The sequence below is a fragment of the Triturus cristatus genome, chromosome 10 (assembly GCF_964204655.1).
Source record: "Triturus cristatus chromosome 10, aTriCri1.1, whole genome shotgun sequence".
Classification (NCBI taxonomy): domain Eukaryota; kingdom Metazoa; phylum Chordata; class Amphibia; order Caudata; family Salamandridae; genus Triturus; species Triturus cristatus.
This window is the reverse complement of record NC_140593.1, coordinates 536,423,297-536,444,341: the sequence shown is the minus strand read 5'-3', so window position 1 is coordinate 536,444,341 and position 21,045 is coordinate 536,423,297. Positions and strand designations below refer to the sequence as shown.

At 42.8% G+C, this 21,045-nt stretch overlaps 1 protein-coding gene across 9 annotated transcripts in view; it reads right to left on the bottom strand.

The window, feature by feature from the left end:
- KMT2C (lysine methyltransferase 2C) overlaps positions 1-21,045 on the bottom strand; it is a 1,736,691-nt gene that overhangs the window by 298,937 nt on the left and 1,416,709 nt on the right. For all 9 annotated transcript variants that reach the window (XM_085632007.1, XM_085632012.1, XM_085632004.1 and 6 more), the window contains one exon: positions 18,899-19,063. In XM_085632007.1, coding sequence (XP_085488133.1) covers positions 18,899-19,063 — 165 coding nt within the window. The remainder of the gene's footprint in view (positions 1-18,898; positions 19,064-21,045) is intronic.

Sequence of the window (21,045 nt, the reverse complement as noted above, 5' to 3'; positions counted from 1 at the left end):
TATTTCACTCGTAAAAAACCAATGAAATTCCCCCGTTATAGTTAGTTCAGATAACTATAACTCGCGCGCCCGCAATGCACTGCTCATGACGTCACATATTACATCACTCATGACATGGTCAGTGGCATCACTCATGACATCACTGATGACATCCTTGTGATAGAGTGGCGATCACGCGAGTTATAGTTATCTGAACTAACTATAACGGAGGAATTTCATTGGTTTCTTACGAGTGAAATATCCACCTAACTATAACCTGTGTGAAACCTATGGTTTTTTAAGTGAATTTGCAAGGTTTTTTAATTGCTAATTCCTAACTATAACGTGTGTGAAACCTATGGTTTTTTAAGTGAATTTGTACGTTTTTTTAAATGCTAAGTTATGTATTTATGAATTTTTTTTTTCTCCAAGATTTTTCACCGTGCGCGCAGCGTGCGCGTGCTTTGGGCGCACCGTGCGCTGCACGCAACGTGCGCACACCACACAATTTTTTTAAAATATAATAAAATGTTTTTTTGCCCCTTGGGGGTCCTTCTGTGACCCCCTGACAAAGGCTAGGGGGTCAGGAACTCTCTTCCCTGCCCCCTTTTCACGTTTTCCACGTTTTTCCCCCCTTTCCTTTTCAGTGCGAGAGACAAAATGGCGGCCGACACTTCCTGATTTCGAACGATTCGAATATTTACCGACATCTAACAACCAATCAGAATTTCGCTCGCACACGGCACTGTGCACGCAGGGTGCTCGCGTATAGATATTTATATGCTTTTAAATGCTATTTTCTCAGGAAATACTGAACAGATTGACACCAGACCTGCTAAAGGCACTTCCCTGACCTGAGGACTACCTCTCTGCCAAATTTCAAGTAATTCTGTTCAGCCGTTCGGGCTGTACCTTCGACTAAAGGTCCTATGGAAAAATGCATGGGGAAAATGCGTTTTGGGACCCCCCTTTTTTCTCGGCCCCCGCTTGACAAATCACCCCGAGACTTTCAGGGTAGGAGCTGAGCGGAGCGCCCCATTTGTTTTGAAAATTTCGCGAGGATTCGTCAACCGGCGCCAAAGTTATTCAAAATAGAATTTTGAGATTTCCTATGGAAACACGATCCTAACTATAAACTGGCGACCGCCAGTAGAATATATGTGTGTGTGTATATATATATATATATATATATATATATATATATATATATATATATATATATATCTGCTCCGTATCTGCCTTCGTGTCCGCACTCGTGAGCGGGTGCCCGGTCCAGCGGTGGCAGACCGCCAACGAATCCAGCTCCTTACAATTGTAAATTAAGACCAGCACTCCTGTTAGGTTGAATCCACTTTTGGATTTATTGCGAGATATCAATCAAAACAAACGCGCTTTGGCGTTAGCCTTCGTCAGTGTCGACGGGCGCCGTTACCATGGATACTTTTAACACAAATCAATTTCATTGCAAGGGACAAAGGACTATTGCAATACATCAAGCACCATCTTTAAACATGTTTCAATCCACTTTTTAGTCTATTTATATCTCATAGACAGTTCATGTAGCTCTTAGCGCATAAATGAGTATAAGGTTTAAATTAATACCCCTTATTGTCGTATATGCTTGAACAATAGGCTTCTTATAGACACGCACTGAGCATTATACTTAAAAGCGAACTAGTTTGAAAACCGCTTTGTATCGTTACTTGCTATAGCGCATGGTAAACAATTATGTAAATATTTTATATAAATATTTGCGCTCTATATCAGTTTAGTCTCCACAATATCTAGCCTCCAATAGGCAATTTAACAATTGTTGATCCTTAGTGATTAACCTACGCGCTTGATCTACCTTTATTGCTCATGAATTCAGATCTTTTTAATGTTGCCCTGAATGGGCACAAGCTCTACATATATTCCGTCCAGTTATACCATGTTTGTCCCAGTGTTACTCATAATGTTGATTCTGCCTATATAGCCTGTCCTACTTTCTACTCTTCTATGCTGATCATAAGTGAACTGCCAGCTCTTCCCCGCTGTTCAAACCTCCTGGATATTTCGTCTGTAAATCTATGATGTAACGTGATTCTAATCTCCTTAAACATCTCTCATATATATATTCACACAGGGGGAGAGGGGATATATGATGAGTAACATCTTATGGTCCAATAATGGCTTATAGAGGCTATAGGCCCATTTCATTAATCGATTCCATGGTGAAGGTACTGGGCAGGATAATCCTGGCACGTCTGGAGACATGGGCCAGTGGTAGGGGGGTTATCTCCAAAATGCAATATGGATTTCGTAAAGGATTGGGAACTACAGAACAGTGTGTGAATTTGTCCTTGATCACGGGCAAGTACATGAAGGCAAATAGTGGCTCTGTTCACCTTGCCTTCATGGACTTGTCAAGTGCCTTTGACGCCGTCAACAGGGGGAAACTGTGGGTACGGATGGCAGGGATGGGTTTCGAAAATGCATTAATTCAGCTCTTAAAAAGATTACATTCGAACACCTGTCTCAATAAGATTTGGCAGTCACGGGGAAAGAACAAAACCTATTGCTTCAACAGAAGGAGTGCGCCAAGGGTGCATTTTAGCCCCCTTCCTCTTTTTAGTATACACAAATGGTCTGGAGGATTTCCTGTTGAGGCCGAAAATTGATTTCCCCCAAGTCAAGGGGCAACCGGATGCGTTATTTTCGTACGCAGACGACACGGTTCGTATGTCGTTGACAGCGAATGGCTTACAAATTTCCCTGGACGCCTTTACAAATTATACGGCGACGTTAGACTTAAAGGTTAACTTTTCAAAGTCTTATATAATGGTCTGTGGCCCAAAACATGCAAAATCCAGGAGTTTTAATGTCAGAGGCAAACTGGTCGAAAGGGTGAAAAACTTTACATATCTAGGAAATACGTTCAGCAGGGATCTTAAATGGGATTTTTTCATTACAATGAGGGCCCAACAAACTAATAGAGTAGCGGAGGGGCTTTTTAGATTTGCTTGTAAGCTACGTCATAGGCCGGTGCCACAGCTTGTTACTCTATGTAATGCAAAATGTGCATCGGTGGCATCATTTGGGGCAGGGGTTTGGGGTCATCAGAAAAGCCACTTGTTACAAGTGGTAGAAAATAAATTCAAAATACGCTTATTGATGATCCGAGTCAGTACGGCTACCTCTTTCTCTCATCGAGAGATAGGGTTGGATTACCTGGAGGATGGCGTTAGCTCTGCCCCTTTGCTTTTATGGTCTAAAATTTGGTTGAAAGAAGAACTACAGTTTACTAGGGAAATAATGGAAGACTGCCTTAACCTTGATAAGGTGATGACTATTCCCTGGTTTCGGTATGTGAAGGAAAGATTTTATGACATTGGGCAGGGTGAGTTTTATGAAAATCTGACAAATATCCCCGTAAATGCCCAAGGCGTAATCAAGAAGCAATACGGGGACTGGGCACACATGAAACATTTTCAGCAAGAGGCGCCTTGCCCAAAATGTGCCTTTTTGTCTAACCAGCAGTATTATCTAGCCTTTTCTACAAATTGTCAGATGCGTTTTTATGTAACCAGATTTCGCCTTGGCACATTGCACTTTTTGCTTGCTTTTCCTAGACAAACCGGGTGGGTGGAAACCCTTAGTTTCTGTCCCTGTGATAATAGTACTCCCCAGAGCACTATGCACCTTACACTCTTTTGCACACTCTGATGATCCGAGAAGGAGATTTTTGAGACCAATACTAAAAAATATCTCTCCATGTACATACCTAGAGGGATATGAGTGTTTGCAACTATTGGAAAATTCTACAGTTTGTTCTGCAATGATGAGTTTCATTAAAGTAGCACTGGGTATTAGGAGACGATATAGAATGTAGTAATTGAATCGGGCAGGGAAATGAAATGATTTTAGTCTACAGAAATTATACTTTCGTAGCATAACTAGTGTTTTAAATTCCCAGGCTAAATTTTTCTTTTTTTGGCTTCAAAGATAAACATGGTCTTCTCCTCAAAATGCACTTAGCACTTTATGTATAATGATAACCTAGCTTGTAATTGAACCTTACATGAATTTTATTATTTCTCACCGTGATAAATTATTTATATCCTATTGTGATGATTTATGATAAATGTTTATATATATATATATATATATATATATATATATATATATATATATATATATATATATATATATATATATATATATATATATATATATATATATATATATATATATTTAGAATGCTTTTATGGTTGTACACTAACCGAATAAAGCTGGTTTTGAATTGAATTGGCTTATAGAGGCTCTGGTGACGTAGTAAACCACGGAGCTAAAGGATGCATTGTTTGGACATGTCAGCAGGACCCCAGATAGATTCGGTGAACAATAATACACATCAAAACCGTGTAGTTTAATATTACTTGCTTATTTTGTTGCAGCTAGCATGCAATTTTTTTTTTTTCATAGCAGAAAATGGCTATGAAAAACTAATATAAATTCTGGATTATTCACTTTGTAAAAAACAGGAAAAACTGCACAGTACTCAATTCTTTTATTCCGAAGGTATTTTTTTAAACATTTTGGCTTTACTGCAAAAATCATTTTTGAGGGCAGAATGTAGGATTTGGAGCTGCTGTCGGCAATGTTCATCAAACAATGAGCCCTGCTTGCAAGTACAATGCTCAGATTTTGTTTGCCTTTTATGTAGACATCTTTGGTTATACCGCCGCTGATGCTGGGTGGTGGGTTTTGATTCTTTCATTAGCTAATTTCAGCAGCCGATTAAAGACTAATTAGATAGTGAAAAGGATATCAGATGGACACTAGGCTTTCCATTAATCCACAGTTCGTGTGAATTATGTCATTCTAGTGAATTATGGAAAATATTTCACAGGTATGAAATTATCCAAGTACAATTTGGGTTTTGAATCCACGTGTTTGCTTGCCACAAAGAAAATGTTGCTAAGTGTATGTGTGTGTGTGTATATATATATATATATATTCACTGTAAAAAACCATAGGTTTCATGCACGTTATAGTTGGGAATTGGCATTTAATAAACCTTAGAAATTCACTGAAAAAACCATAGGTTTCAGGGGCGTTATAGTTAGCTGGACATTTCCCTCGTACAAAACCCTAGAAATTCCCCCGTTATAGTTAGTTCAGCTAACTATAACTCGCGCCCCCGCAATGCACTGCTGATGATGTCACATATTACATCACTCATGACATGGTCAGTGACATCACTGATGACATCTCAAATGACATCACTGATGACATCACTGATGACATCACTGATGACATCACTGATGACATCATCCAGTGAGTCTGTGTTTCTCTAAAGTTTTAATATGTTTAATATATATAGGGAAAGGCCTATGGAAGAATGAGTGGGTGTAGAAGTGTGTGAATGGATGATTTTGTAGGTGCGTAACTGACTATAAGTGAGTCATTAAATGCATCTTACTACAGATTTGTGACTAAACTGTGTGAATGTCTGTATCTGTCTGTCTATCGGTGTATAGGTGGCTGCATGGTATGGTGAATAGCTATATGAGTGTCTATATGGGTTATTGATTGGTTGTCTGAGTATTTGTATGGGTGCCTGAGTGTTTGTGTGGGTAGGGTGTGTGAGACTCTGTGCATAGATGTGTGAGTGGGTGATTCTATGGGTGCATGGTTTTAAGAGTGCATCTGATGGACTGTATGGTTGGGTGAGTGTATGTATGGGTGTGTTAGTGATTGAATGTATATCTCAGTGGTATATGCGTGAGTAACTACATATGTGAAAGGCAGTATATACGTGTGTAAGAGTTTATAACTGGCTATATGTGAGAGTGTGATTGTGAGAGTGGCTGTATGGATGAGTGTGTGCTTGTATCAGTAATTGTATAAGAGCGTAAAAATGTGGTAGTATTTTTATGAGTAAGTGAACTTGTGTGTGTATATAACTGTATAGGTGAGTAAATTGGAGTGTGATTAATTATTTGCATGACTGACTAGGTGTGTCTGGCGGTATCTGAGTGTCTATATAGGTGTATAAATGCATATGATAGTCCTCTACTGAGTGACTGTAAGTATGAGTAACTGTACAGGTGAGTGAGTGGAGGTGTGTGTAGACCTAAGAGTCAATCAGTGGGTATGTAGTTATTGGTATTGGAGTATCTATGGTTTTGAGAATGGCCGTCTGAAATTTTGAGTCGGTGTATCAAAGGTTATATTAGGGTGTGAGAAGATGCACTAATTTATCACATGGATGATGTCATCAGTGATGTCATTTGAGATGTCATCAGTGATGTCACTGACCATGTCATGAGTGATGTAATATGTGACATCATCAGCAGTGCATTGCGCGGGCGCGAGTCATAGTTAGCTGAACTAACTATAACGGGGGAATTTCTAGGGTTTTGTACGAGGGAAATGTCCAGCTAACTATAATGCCCCTGAAACCTATGGTTTTTTCAGTGAATTTCTAAGGTTTTTTAAATGCCAATTCCTAACTATAACGTGCATGAAACCTATGGTTTTTTCAGTGAATTTCAAAGGTTTTTTAAATGCTAATTCCTATCTATAACTTATCTCTAAAGCTATGATGTTTAATGAGTTTCATTGGATTTCTAAATTTTTCTAATTCAGTGTGTCAATTCCTTTAATTATTTTTTTAAATACTTTTTCCTCATCATTTTTTTGAACTTATTTTTACAATTCTTTTAAAAAATATTTGTTTTTAAAGCTTTTTTTTAAAAAATGGTAGTTTAAAAATTTGTTTTTTAAATATTGTCAAATATTTTTTAAACTATATTTCCAATACTTTATTATTATTATTTTATTCATTTTGTTTGTGATTCGCGCACCCTATGCGCAGCGTTATCAATCCCTGCGCAAAAGCATCCGCGTATAGTATGCGTTGGGTACGTGTTTAGTGCACGATTGCAATGCGACCGGTACACTCAAGAACAAAACGCTTAAGCTTGATGTTTATCTCCCAAAAAGTTCAGTTTTTTTTCCTTGGATCCGCGCACCCAACGCGTTAGGAACCGCGCACCCAACGCGAGAGAAATCGTGCACCCAACACGTTAGGATGCGCAACTCCTAATTTTACCGTAAAAAAAAAAAAATAGCACCGATCACTCATTTTTATTATCCCCGGGAACCCCATCCCCCGGGGCTTATAAAAAAACATTGGAGACCGTGGGGGGAGCCCCAACGCCCCCACGGTCCCAGCCGGCTCCCCGCGTCCTTCGGGAGCCGGCATTGCTTTTCCACATGGGCAGCTGCTGACATGCAGCTCCCCGTGTGGAAAAGCAATATCGTTTGGATTTTGAAAGAGAGAGCAGGTTTCCCTGCTCTCGCTTTCAAAATCCTAACAAAGTTTGCTATGGGAGGGCGGGAGACTCCCGCCCTCTCATAGCAAACAACAGTGTCCTGGGGGTGGGCGCCCCAGGACACTGTAGGAGCCGGCCCTGGGGGGTGGCGGTCCCCAGGGCCCTCGAGGGCTCCAGGAGGGGGGCCACGCAGCCCCCCTCCCCCATTAATTTATAAAGATCTTGCCCCCGGGATTTGGCCCACCCGGAGGCTAATTATTAACACAGCGCGGAAGCCCACGCTTCGGGGTTTGTTTTTTTTCCCCGCTGGATCCGCGCAGCCGGCGTGGATTTCGCCGTTTTTTTTTTTTAAAGGGGGCCCCAGGGGGTCCTTCTGGGACCCCCTAAGCAACACTAGAGGGTCAGAGTATTTCTACCCTGCCCCCTTTACATCTTTCACCCACTTATTTCCCTTACTTAATCAGCCTCGCTTTTACCAAGGCACAAAATGGCTGCCAACAGTTCCTGGTTTCGAATGTAGACAGACACTTGACAGCCAATTAGCATTCAGCGCGTGATCGGGAGGGTGCGCGCTCGGTTCGCAGAGGGTGCGCTTAGGGTGCGGGGAGGGTGTGCGGATCCTCCGAGGCCATAGTTTTTCTATCTTTTTTAGTCTAATTTTCTCAGGAACTACTGAACGGATTTACACCATTTATGCAAAAGGCACGAGTCTGAACTGAGGACTACCTCTTTGCCAAATTTGGTGTAATTCCATTCAGCAGTTCGGGCTGCAGCTGCGTCAACAGGTCCTATGGGAAATTGCATGGGGAAAACGCATTTTGGGACCCCCCTTTTATCTCAGCCCCCGCTTGACGACTCACCACAAAACTTTCAGGATAGGAGCGGACCGGAGCTGGCCAAAAGTTTGGAAAATTTCGCGAAGATTCGTCAACCGGCGCCAGACTTATTGGGAATAGAATGTTGCGGACCTCCTATGGAAAATAGGTCCTAACTATAACTACCTACTGGCGACTGCCAGTAGGATGGATATATATATATATATATATATATATATATATATATATATATATATATATACATACACACAAACAATGCAGAAGTGCAGAATATGCTATGACAAGCAATCTGTGAGGCTTAATGTGTTTTCCTCCTGTAATTTTGCTGTGCTGTGGTAGTAAATCTAAATGTGACTTTTGCACTATAGAAATACACGTGTGAATGCATATTTATTAGTACGTTTGCTCCAGTTTTTGGGTCACATTTATCTGTGTATGTGTGTGTATATATATATATATGCTTTACATTTTATTTTAATATTGTAAATGTCCTTTTCCTGCTTTTGGAAACTGGCATGAAGGTTTAACCTCCATTTGAATGTATGGGAAATGCTTTACATTTGTGGGGGAAATGTGATTTTCTGCCAGTTGTCTCCGCTCGGGCCAGGAGAAGGTTGGAAAAGCAGCTTCTAAGCTCTGGTTTGCCACTGTGTGGGTTAGAACCAGAAATGCTGTCACATCTCAATGGCGCTTAGGTGCAACCAGAAAGACGTGTCTTTGTGCGGAAACCCGGGATTGAATATCAACCTGAGGTATACGAGGCTCACCCTGGGAGATTTCCTTCCAGAGCAGGAAGGGACGCATTTTGGGGAGGTTACACGTCGCTGGGTTTGCCTTTGTTCTTACACTCAGATTGAACATATGCTTTTGCACAATCCCTTCTTTCATCCCTTCTTAAGGAAACCCACACAATATGGTTGGTTAAAGGCTTCTTTTAGAGGGAAATGTAAAATGTGGCTCGCAGTTCCAATGTTTACAATTGGAGGGGTAAAGTTTCAGAATGGCTTGTGGGTGCCGAAGAGCTGAATAGCCCAATTACAGCCATTATTGTTTTTAAATCGGACTGCCTGTTCGCTCCTTTATTTTCTTGGTAGCCCAAAATGCGTTTTTGCTGGGTTAGTGCCTGGAAAGAGGCTTCTATCTTATGTACACTAGGAAAGGGGAACAGCGCCCGGACCGTTCCACGAAGTCCCCTTGAAAAGTCCATCTCCCTTCGTGGTTCTAGCCGTAAGCTGAGCCTGCTTTGCAAACACACCAGAAAGGACCCGCCATTAGAACGGAAATTTGAGGATAAATAGCTTGTCCGTACCCCCGACACTCGTCCTTTCCTTGTAACAGAGTTTATGTGGAGGTTGGCGAAATATTGGATACATTAGGTAGAGATGCGCTCCGGATGTGCCCTCTTCCAAAAGGCACATCCGAGAAGACATCTGCGCGATTTTAAAAGCAAGTGTTTTTAGAAGGAATTTACACGCGCACTGGAGCAACGCTGGAGGTGGCAGTCAGGCACAGACAGCAGGACTCGGGAGAAAGCCACACACTGCAGGCAGTGAGAGCAGGGTGGAAGAGGTCGCACGACCACCATCTGTTTCCAATTAAAGCGACCGGTTGCGATAATTGAAAACCGATAGAGCTGCTGCTTGCTCCTGAGGACTCTAGGCCAAGGAGCAGAGAAGGCGAGACATTCTTGAAAGACGCATGCAAAGCCCAATAGGGGGAGATTTTTAAAAAAAGCACAAGCGTGTGTTCAGAGTTTTAAAGCCCTTACTAAAGCCTCGCAGCACATGCACGCTGGCTCAGGGAGACCTAAGAATGTAGATACGCAGTCCACTCTGAAGGAGAAAACAACCTACACCTTAAAAACACACAGTCCAAGAGGACTTTAATGAAGAATGAACCACAATAACATGTATTCTAAAGAATACAAAACATAGGCCCTGAATCCATCAGGGCAATAATAAATATGCACACTACAAGAGTAGTGAGGACATACTACGCTGATTACTCTAACAAGTAAAGACCAGAGCGTCCCTATATACCAGACTTACCACTGGCATACCAACATGGGCCTATGGATTTATGAATTTGTATTGGGTATTGATTTATCAGTTTATAAATAATTATGCACAAATTTGTTGCAAAAAGAAGAATTTTAGGATAAGAAAAACAAAGAGCCCCAATAACCATGCTTTTTCATTATTGGGTGTGTTTGTTTTTATAAAAATGTATTTTAATTGATTACACTAACAAACTAAATAGATGTATTACTCGTTTAGTTCTTGTGATGCATGTAGTTCGTTTGTTTGGTTTTTATACATATGATGTTTTCAATAATATTAATGTTTTGTCATTGATCAATGTATATTTTTATATATTCGTACTTGTAGTTTGTCGTATGTTCATGTTGGTTGTTGTACTATAATTGTGTTTTTCATGTTATTCTCACAGCCCTGAAGAAGTTCCTTGGCAAAAGGGACGAAACGCGTTGGCTGTTTGCCATTTGTGTTTAACTATCTGGAATACATTTAAGATAATAATGGACAACAGTTGTGGCCTTGAATGACTCTGTTTTGAGTGCACCTTCCTTCTCCTGTGAAACATTTTAGCATACTGAACTGCTTCAAAGAAGCTTGCGTCAGAAAATCTTCCATACAATTAGACACGTCTCTTGACAATAACCTCTGGAGCACAAAGCTCATCCTCCTAGGCCAAGGGACAATGGGAACCTCCCTCGGTAATCCAAATCAATACCAGCCAAAAACAAGAGGAAACAAAATGGTACTGAGAATAAAACATCTGCTCTCGCAGGCCACCAAGTGGTGACACCAACAACGGACATGTAAAATGCCCCAACAAAGCTTACTTGCTTATAAAGAAAAAGGAGGGATCTCAAGTATAAAGACAAGTTACACAAAAAACAACGAAAAGCTATGACTGACTTTGAAGACCTCTATTTTTCACAAAAGCATCTTAAAGCTGCATCAGCACCCTCAAATGGCAGGTCGATCAAATTCGACTGGACAGCTTCCGAAAAACCTGAGGTCTCCAATCAAGTCCAACGCCTTAATGCCACTGCCGATGCCATAGCGCGACTTACAGAGTCCGTAGTGTCCATACCACACCTTATGGTAAGCCTAGCAGCCGGCTGACCATCCTTAATCAGAACACCAATCTCATAGCCAGAAGAGATAGTAACATTCTGTAGCGAATCCCATAAAGCATGGGAATATCCACTCAGCACACAAGACATATTTGAGGATCTCAAGGCTGAGCTTGCCGAAGCAAAGATGTGTTTACCACAAGCATCGTGATACCTTACCCACTGAATCTTAGGAACGGAATCGACATCCTGTGAAGAAGTCGCAACCTGAGTCACCAAGCTACAGGTAGAAGGGTGTCTATGAAGACAAACTGGGTCCCCAGGTGCAGACAGGTGTCTATGTGCAATATATCGGTCCACTGAGGTCCAGGACTCCGGCTTGGCCCAAGTACCTAGTAAAATATCAAAAAGGGCCTCCCCAAATGGAAGAACAGGTTCTTTGCCTGTCTGTCCCTGAAAAAAGACCTCAATGAAAGGATCTGTGGACCTTTGCACCGTAGGAAATGACAAGTTTAAAACTGTAGCCACTTTCCTTATCATGTCTGCAAAGGAGGAACTTGCCTTCGTAGCAAGGCTTGGGGGAGAAAGCAACCCTGAAGCTGATGAAGAATCCAAGGCCACTAGCCTCTTCCAGAGCAGACAACCAGCTCTCCTCTATCGGAGGCACATTAATGTCAGAAATGGGCTGCAAGGGCCTTGCCTCAATTGGCAGATTGTCTTTCCACAACCTCTTCCTGAGAAGGAATCAAAACCTGCATATTCCCCCTCAGTCTGAATAGTCGACACTGCATCCAACATCGTACGACACCTACACGAATGAGGAGAAGCAACTTCGACCGAGGCCGCTGACGTAAGAGTCGGAGTCGGCTGATCGAAGTCTAGCGTCATAGGGCGAGATCCCGAAGGACTGTGGACCCGATCCAAATAGGCACCAGCAGACGTCGACTGGCGCCAGAAGATGTCGACCGGTGCCGACCTCTCATCTCCAACGGCTCAACCGTCACTGACGGCAAACCCTTCGACGGCACCCCACTCACCTGGGGTACCAAAGATGAGGTGCAATATATTATAATATTTTCTCATCTGAGCAATCGATGCTCCAGTTCTTGGAAACACTGGGAGACGCGGTGCGAAGCCGCGTACGGCCTCAACTGCCGAGCTTGAGGAGCCATGGGAGACAGAGTCTCCATGAGGTGAAGTCCGAGAATGCCGCAAATTCACCCATCCCTTACCTTTTGAGTTCCCCAGAGAACGACGTTCTGCAGAACAGCTTCGGCTCCTAGATCGACCCCGCAAATGCTCTTCCCGAGACAATGAAGACCGAGACTAGGAAGCCTACGAGGATCATGACGCACGCCGCCATCAACTTCAAATACCACTCCTTTAAAGACTTCGGTTTTAGTTTCCAGCAAGAGCTACAATCCTCGGCGTTGTGGTGCTCGCCTAAACACAACATATAAATTGTATGCGGGTACATCACTGCCATATGTCGGCTACAAGACCCTTAAGGTTTGAAACCTGTAGACATTATACAAAGGCACACTTTTCCACCAATTCAGTGTCGAAGCAGGTTAAAAATAAATAAATAAATAAATAAAAATAATTTAAAAAAAAAATAAAATCGAGCAGAGGAACCACTCCAGATCTGCGTTCCAGCGCAGAAAAGAACGGACGTCCACGCACCGGAGGGGACTTATATGGCTCCACTGACGTCATGGCAGGAGTCAACGTCCTCGCGGAGCCGTACGACGCTGTCCCCCGGTACTGCTGAAAAATTTCCAGATCCAGACTGGCGTCTGGGGAGAATTCAAAAGTTAAGGAATCTGCGGTTAGATGTCTCTATCACCTACAACTTGTACAGATCCTGGCCCAAAACTAAAAGGAAGGAGTATGCACAGCATGTGTATCTAAAGCCACACATGCCTCAAACTGTAAAATGTTTGCATTTTCTTGAGTGGCAAATAGGTCTATTTGCGGGAACTCCCAGCATTTGAAGTAGGAGAGTAGGACTTGTGGGCGGAGTTCCCACTTGTAGACTTGTTGATGTGTCCTAATGAGTAGGTTAGCAAAGTCTTTATGAATTCCCAGCAGGTAATCCTTGAGGAGGTGAATATGGTGGTGAACTACCCAATGCCAATTTTTTTGCGCCACTGTTGAGAACTGCAATGACTGAGCCCCGCCCTGTTTCTGCAGGTAGTACATGGTGGTCACATTCTCTGTTTTTTAAATTACTACCTTGCGCTGAATGCCCTGGAAAAATGCTTTGAAGGCTAAGTGAATGGCAAGATGTTCGAGGTAGTTTATATGGAATCCCTAGTGCTAGTGTGACATGTGACTCTGAGCTGTCATGCTGTGGAGATGAACCATCCCAGCCAAGGAGAAACTTATCTGTGGTAACCGTCACTTGTGAAATGGGGTTGACGCAGGGCCTGCCCTGCGACAGGTTGTTGCTGTTTCTCCACGGCAGGCAGCGATGAGGGAGTGTTTGCCCTTACCAACGCTAGATCTTTTAGAGGACCCTCTGCTTGTGACCATAGTGTGAGAGGCACTCTTCCAACAGGTGCATGTAAAGTCTGGCACGGGGAACTAAGGCAACGCAAGAGGCCATCATGCCTAAGAAACACATGATCGTTCTGAGTGCAAGACAATGACATGGCTGTAAAGAGGCAATAGAGATTGAAAAGCTGGCACTCCTTGGAGGATAGGTCAGCTGTGCCAGTGATGGCCTTGAGAACTGACCCTATGAAAGCCTGAATTAGTAGGAGCTGAATATAAGACCTAATGGTCTTTATTGTAAATCCATAGCTGTGGAATCTGAACAAGAGAAGACATGTATGCCTTTCCTTCTGATGTGGGAGGCTAGGACCACGAGCTCTTGGGGCTGTAGTAACCTTGAAGGGAAGCACCTTAAAGTGGCATTAAAGTCCACATACAATGAAGAGGAGTTAATGTCGATGAGCTGGATGGATGGGTATGTGTAAATAGGTCTTCTCCAGGTCTAGGGTAGTTATGAAGTAGCAGTGGTGCAGCAGATGGATACCATCTTGTAGGAATTTATTTGAACATTTTATGCGGGATGTATCTGTTGAGAAGCCGGAGATCTAGGATTGGTCTGAGGGAGCCATCCTTTTTGAAGATTAGAAAATACAGGGATTAGACCCCTCTGCCCCAGTTTTGTGCTGCCACTGGCTCTATGCCCCCTTTGTGCAAGGGTGCGTATACCTCTTCTTAAGGAAGACAGAGGTGTTCTGTGCGTAGAGTATGTGCATGGGGTGGAATGTCTGGTGGATTTGAAAGGTGATCCACGCAATAGATGTGTTTGGTGATGCCTAGGACTGAGTGGTCTGAGGTGATTTCTTTCCATGGGATTAACTCTTGTAACCTCCACACGGGGTGGAGCTGCATGGTAAGTCAAAGCTTTGCGGGGAGGCTACCTTGGTTGGAGTGCCTCTAACCTTGTTGGGAGTTATTACCCCAGTATACCCTTCATTAGTAGCCCCTTCCTCCTTGCTGGTGGTAAGACTGCAATAGTCGTTGGTATGCCCGAGTCTGTTTAGGAGAAGTGATCTTTGCACCACCCTTATATTGATGCCCACAAAAGGAGCACCTGGTGGATCGTGTTTGAGGGGCCCCCATAATCTAGGCTCTCTCCTTGTCTTTAATTTTCTCTTGCACTTCATCTACCTAGCGGCCGAAGAAACGCTCGTCCTCAAAGGGTAGGTTAGAGCAGTTGAACTTTTTCCTTAAAACCAGAGATGCAAAGCCATAATTGATGGCATAAGATAAAATAACCAAGGAGATTATCTTAATCCCTCTAGCCACTGTATTGGTGGCATCCATTGCACATTGTATTGTGGAACTGGAAACGATCTTGCCCTCCAATACGATCTCCCACCCTTTTCCTAAATTACTCGGGATGTACTGTAACAAACCCTCCATATACTCCCATTGGGTCCTATCATACCATGATAGGAGCCAAACAGAGTTTATGTTTAAAGGCAATATGCACTACCAGGGAATCTGGAGGAATGTGCCCTTTAATATAAGTGGGGTCTTAGGGAGAAGGGTTAAACTTTTTTCTCATTCTAGGAGTAACCGTCCAGTCGGACAGACTCTTTGAGGTGTCAGTAGCAGACTTGAGCATCCCTTTTAGCAAAGATGGGGCCTACAATGACCATTACAAATTTGATAGCGCATCAACCAGAAAGTCTCCAGCTCCTGTTTGTTCCAGAATGTGTAACATTTTCAAAGTCAGAAAGGTCTGACTTGTTATTTAAAATTTAACCAGATCCATTGGCTTTACCTTTTTATCCAATCTCTTCTATAAGTTTTGAGTACTTTGGGAGAGATTTATAAAAAAATAACCCTGGATAAGGAAAACCAGACGAGAGAGAAAGGTACCACCGGAGAAAAATAAGGGCTATGAGCCCATCGTAATGGCCCCTAAAGGGCATATATAAAGTAGTCCAAGAAGGACCAATCTAATAGTAAACCAATGGACTAAGTAAGTAGCGCACCTACAAGCTATATATTAGCCAACCAGTACTCCACATAGAGATCAACGCATACCATAAAAGGTATGAACTCGAGACTAAGCTTCTCATCAGAGCAAAATAAAGAACAAAACAGCTATGCAGCTGCAAAGACCATATGGAGATAGAAACGGGAGGCAAATGCTCTCTCAATAAGAATGAAGTAGTGCTTAATACTTAAGCACCACAAGCACAACAGCAGCGTTGGCAGGAACTAAACTTTTACCCAACTTAACAATCCACGGCAGTGGATGTATAAAAGGGAAGCAAAAGACCTGAAAAGGCCATACTACAAGCGCTCAGCTCTCGCAACAAAACGTGTATGCAAAGATCAGCAGAACAAACCATAACACCAGCAATAGAATTGGTGGTGCAAAAATCATACAGACCGAGTCAACTCTGGTACAAAGGAATAAAGTCTGCAGAATAAGGGACTCCCCATCTATGCAAACTAAAAAAGGAAGGAGGATACAGGCTAAGGGTCTGACCCTCCCCGACTAGCCCCAAAACTTACGTAGGGCTGCATTTGCTTGGGCTCCAAAAAGATGACCCCCATAAAATGGCATGCCAATCAAGACCGACTGGACAGCTTCAGAAAATCCAGAGGTGCGGAGCCATGCATGTCGTCGCAATGCCACAGCAGACGCCATGGCCCAATCAAAGGAGTCAGTGGAATCCATTCCACATTTGATGAGCAGTTTAGCTGCTTGAAGGCCATCTGAAACCAACTGATGCACATGCCCCTGTTAGCCTCAGGGAACAAGGGTAAAAATTCACTCAAAGACTCCCACAGGGTATGGAGAAAGCGCCAGAGGACACAAACCGTATTAGTGGAGCGTAAAGTTGCACTTGTCGAGGAAAAAATCTGCTACCAGCAAGAATCCGGTTCCCTGGATAATTTATCAAGAAGGGAATGATGGAGGTTCCCCATCTTAGGGGACGCTGTAATGGCCTGGACTACGAAGCTGTGGTGAGTCGGCTGCCGAACAAGGCAAGCTGGGTCACCAGAGGCAAGACTGTATGTGTGGGCAATGATGCGGTCCACTGGCACACCTGACTCAGGTTTTGCCCATGCCCCACCAATAAAATGTCAGTAAGGGCATCACAGAAAATGAGCACCGTCTCAACCCTTGATTGGCCGGGATGTGGAACCTCAATAAGAGGGTTTATAGTCGTTTCCACAGTAGGCAAAGTAAGATGCAAGATATCAGCCAGTCTCCTCAAGACCTCTGCCAAAGTGGAAATGGCTTCTGATGCAAAAGGGAGGAAGCAGGAGACATATCTAGCCCACTCGCTTCACCCAGCTCTGCAATCCAGCCGTCCAGCCCAGAAGGGGCCACTGGCTGCTCCAAGGGAGTCATCTCCTCACAACATTGCCTTAATAGGTCTTGTAGATCTTCCACAGAAAAGACCGGCGCCGCATACAGCTTCAAAAACCACGTCGAATGGCGTAGAGGCAATGCCGTGCCGACGTCCACATTGGAAGGAGGAGAGACTTCAGCCGGTGTCTGTGTTGATATCCGGAGTTGCGGCGAAGCCAGCTCCACAGTCCACACTGACTCGAGATCGGAGTCTACCTGTGCCGCTAAAACAGGCACCTAAATGGCGACCGAAGCCGCGTCAGAGTCGAGCGCCATTGGTGGCCCCGAAAGACTGTGCAACTGGGCCTCAGAGTCCAAGGCTGGAACTGCCACAAAGGGCGAACCAGACTGCGAAGATGTAGTTACAGGGCCTACAGTCTCCTTGGGGCAAGCAGGCGCTCCAGAGGGAGGCGAGGGCCCAAAATTCAAATGGAGAGCTTCATAGTACTCTTCCATCTGCTTCCAGGTTGCCCCGGCTTCAGGAAAAACCAAGAGGATTGAGAGTGACGCTGGAGCAGGAGTCTCAGCAGTAGGCCGAGAAACACCCACATCACGAGTCGAAGACGCTATAGAGGATCGGGCCTTCGACTTCTTGTACTGCTGCTTACAGTGTGATGCCGATAGAGACTGAGAACGTTGCAGTTGACCACGGGGTGAAGAGCAGTGCTCCCGGGAACAACCTGAGGCCCAGGAGAAAGACTGGCGACGTGAGCCGGAAGAACATGACAACGTGAAACGCTTCAACTGCTGACAGACGTCAGACTAGTCGGCATCGTGGTGCTCGCCCAGGGATCACATACAGATAGAATTTGGGTCCATACCCAACATCTTACGAGCACAGGACCCACAAGATTTAAACCCCAAGGGCATCGAGCACACTGTTTCTGATGAGAAAAGATCATCACAGCAGGCTGAAAAACTGCCAGAGATGCGATTCTCCGGATCTACGTTGCAGCGTGGAAAAGAAGAAACAGACGTCAACGCGCCAGAGGGGACTTATATGGCTCCATTGACGTCATATCCGGAGATGTCATCATGGACTGCTTAAAAATGTCCGGATCCACACTAGCGCCTGGGGAGGGGGAGAATCAAAAAATTAAGGAATCTGCGGCTAGATGTCTCTTTCAGATCTGCTCCTCCATAATGTTTCAGATCCTTAAGATTGATAGAAGTGGAAATGGGTGTCTGAAATGCAAAATCTGGACTATGAAAGAGAATTTGTAGGAGAGATCCGCTAGATATCGCTTTAGAAATGGGCATGACATACATCTTTTGTGCAACAATTTACAAAGAAAACAAAATCTGGATTTAAAATGCATTTTTGATACTGGTCTATAGGGACACACCACGTCCCTTCGCCTTTCTGATATCTGTAATACCTACACGGTCTTTAAAAAAATACATTGATAACCTCGACTTTGGTCTAATTTTGTCTGACATTCTGAGGAGAAACAACCATAACAATCAAAGGTCCGATATATATATTTGACTTAGTGTCTATACTGTGATTTCATACTAGCATAAAAAAGTTTTATCTTGTGTGAAAAAGGTGTTGAAAATCCTTTTCTTTAAACAATATATACATCATCTCCTGACAGTGGCCGTAAACTAAAAATAATACAATCCACAATGTGATGTGCACAATACTTTTAGTCATGATTAAAGGTTTAACTTTAAAAGGAAACAACAACGCTAAAGAGCTTTGGTAAACAACAAACGGTCCTTATTTATAAGCAGTCGATGGACAACGTAGTAGAGTTTACCATACCTTATATATTAGCTGTGAATAATAATCCGAAACCCCATCTAGTGTGGCATTACCAAAGGTCCCTAGTAGATGGGTTCCACCATTGAGCTGGCCACTGCCATAAGGAAGAAAATGTGCAAAATTCACTCCAAGTATTGGCTCCATGAGGGGCAAGAGAGAGAGTTGCTATAGGAAAAAAATATATCAGTAAGTAAACCTGTATAGAGGTGGTGAGCAATAAGATACCATCACACTGCTTTATAACATTTACTAGCTACTCCTGTTGGTATTCACTTAGCAGCTTAAAAAATATGTGAGATATATGTGTGTATACTGATGATAGCAGGAAGTGACAATCTAATCAGCTACATTGTTGCTTGTTATAATATCATAGATGCTATCCGGTGTCTAACAAGACCTCTGCTTTTATTTAACTGTTACTGTGATACCTACAGCAAACGGGTTTCATTTCCAAGAGCGAAAGGTATGCTGCCTATTTGCAGTCAGAACTGGAAAAAACATTTCTTTCTACCAGCCCTGCACCATGAATCAAAAATGTAAATTTTTGCCTCAACGCTTGCTTCCATAATTTGGACCGGGCGCAGAGGTAAAGTATTTCCTCATTTGCATGGGGCAGTGTATCCATGAAAATGAGGGAATGTTCGCTTACGGTAATGCCAGCACTATCTGTATTACAACAGGGACCGCATAAGCGTCAGCGGGCCCTTTAGGACCGTGCAGTGGTCTAGCTACTCAACAACCTGGCCTTACTTAAAGTATGTCTCAATTATTATTTTAATAGTGAAAAGAAGGGCTCTGAACCACACACTCCTTCATTCACCTAGGAAGGTATATGCTGACTAGTTTATGGAGAACCATAAAAACAACCCTCTTACCTTAACACCCCCCCTGACAAATTTTGAATACAAAAATCACAAAGTATGTAGTGGCACACCCAACAGTAAATGAATTTCAATTTTTAGATACGATTTGCGTTGTCATATTTTGTGACATAAAACCAAAAAAATTAACAGTTTTCTAAATCCATCCCTTCTGTCAAGAAAGTTCACGCAACTCTTTAATTCCAGTAACTGACTGAAAAAGTCCATAATCAAATTAGTAGGATGCTGAAGTAACTTATCACATACTGTATTTGATTCAAATAGAAACAGTATACACTGTCAGTCATCGAATCACATGATATTTGTTTATTTAAAACCATAAAAGATTAAAATGTGTTTATGAAGTCATTTCAATACTTTACAGAAATAAAATCCAATAATCACTGCATTAAAACACACTAGGCCATTAAGGTATTTCTGTGTTTAAAAGCAGCATTAAGGAAACTGGACACAGTAGATGAGTAGAACATACAATCACAGCAGACAACACCTGTAGATTTAAAAAAACAAGACTGCATTGCGTGAAATTCAAAGATATAAGAAGAAAGACCAGGCAATGGGGCATCAAATCAGTAGGATCCCGTCCCTTAGGAATACAGAATAATAAGCGAGATGCCCCCAATCTTTGTCCTCATATTATTAAGATAATGTCCTTTGGTTTTAGATTAAAAATCGTTTTGGCACTCAGTGAATAAACTGCAGAATACATAGGTTGATCAAGAAGGTTTTTTTAACCTACGGACAGGAATAGAAGAGTTGCTTCATCGAGAGCTAAACCATGAGTGGCTGAGACCGACTGTATAGACCACTATTTGACAGCCACTAAGCTACAGAGGATCTCGTTTGAACAGGTGATAAAAGGGTTTATTAACAAAGCCCCTCTTAGAAGTGTACAGTGCTTCCAGAAACATTGCATGCTCCTACAGACGATTTGCAAGGTGGTTCACAAAACTGCCAAATTCCATTAGGAGCCGCTCTGACCGCGGCTCATACCATCCATTGTCTATGTTAAACCAAGATTGCAAGATTCTGGTGAAAAACTTAAGAGTGCAGGATCCGGGATATGGTTACACACTTCCTTCACCTGGATGTAAGTGGCTATGTCCTGGGTTTGGAGTACTTCCCCCCCCAATCCGAACACCTCATTATGTCTTAGCATACACAGTCCCCAGCACACGCTTGAATTACATTACATTTTTAAGTAGATATAATGTGAACAAATAGACAATCTTGTTGTGTTTCTCTTTTTCTTTTTTCTGTAATTGT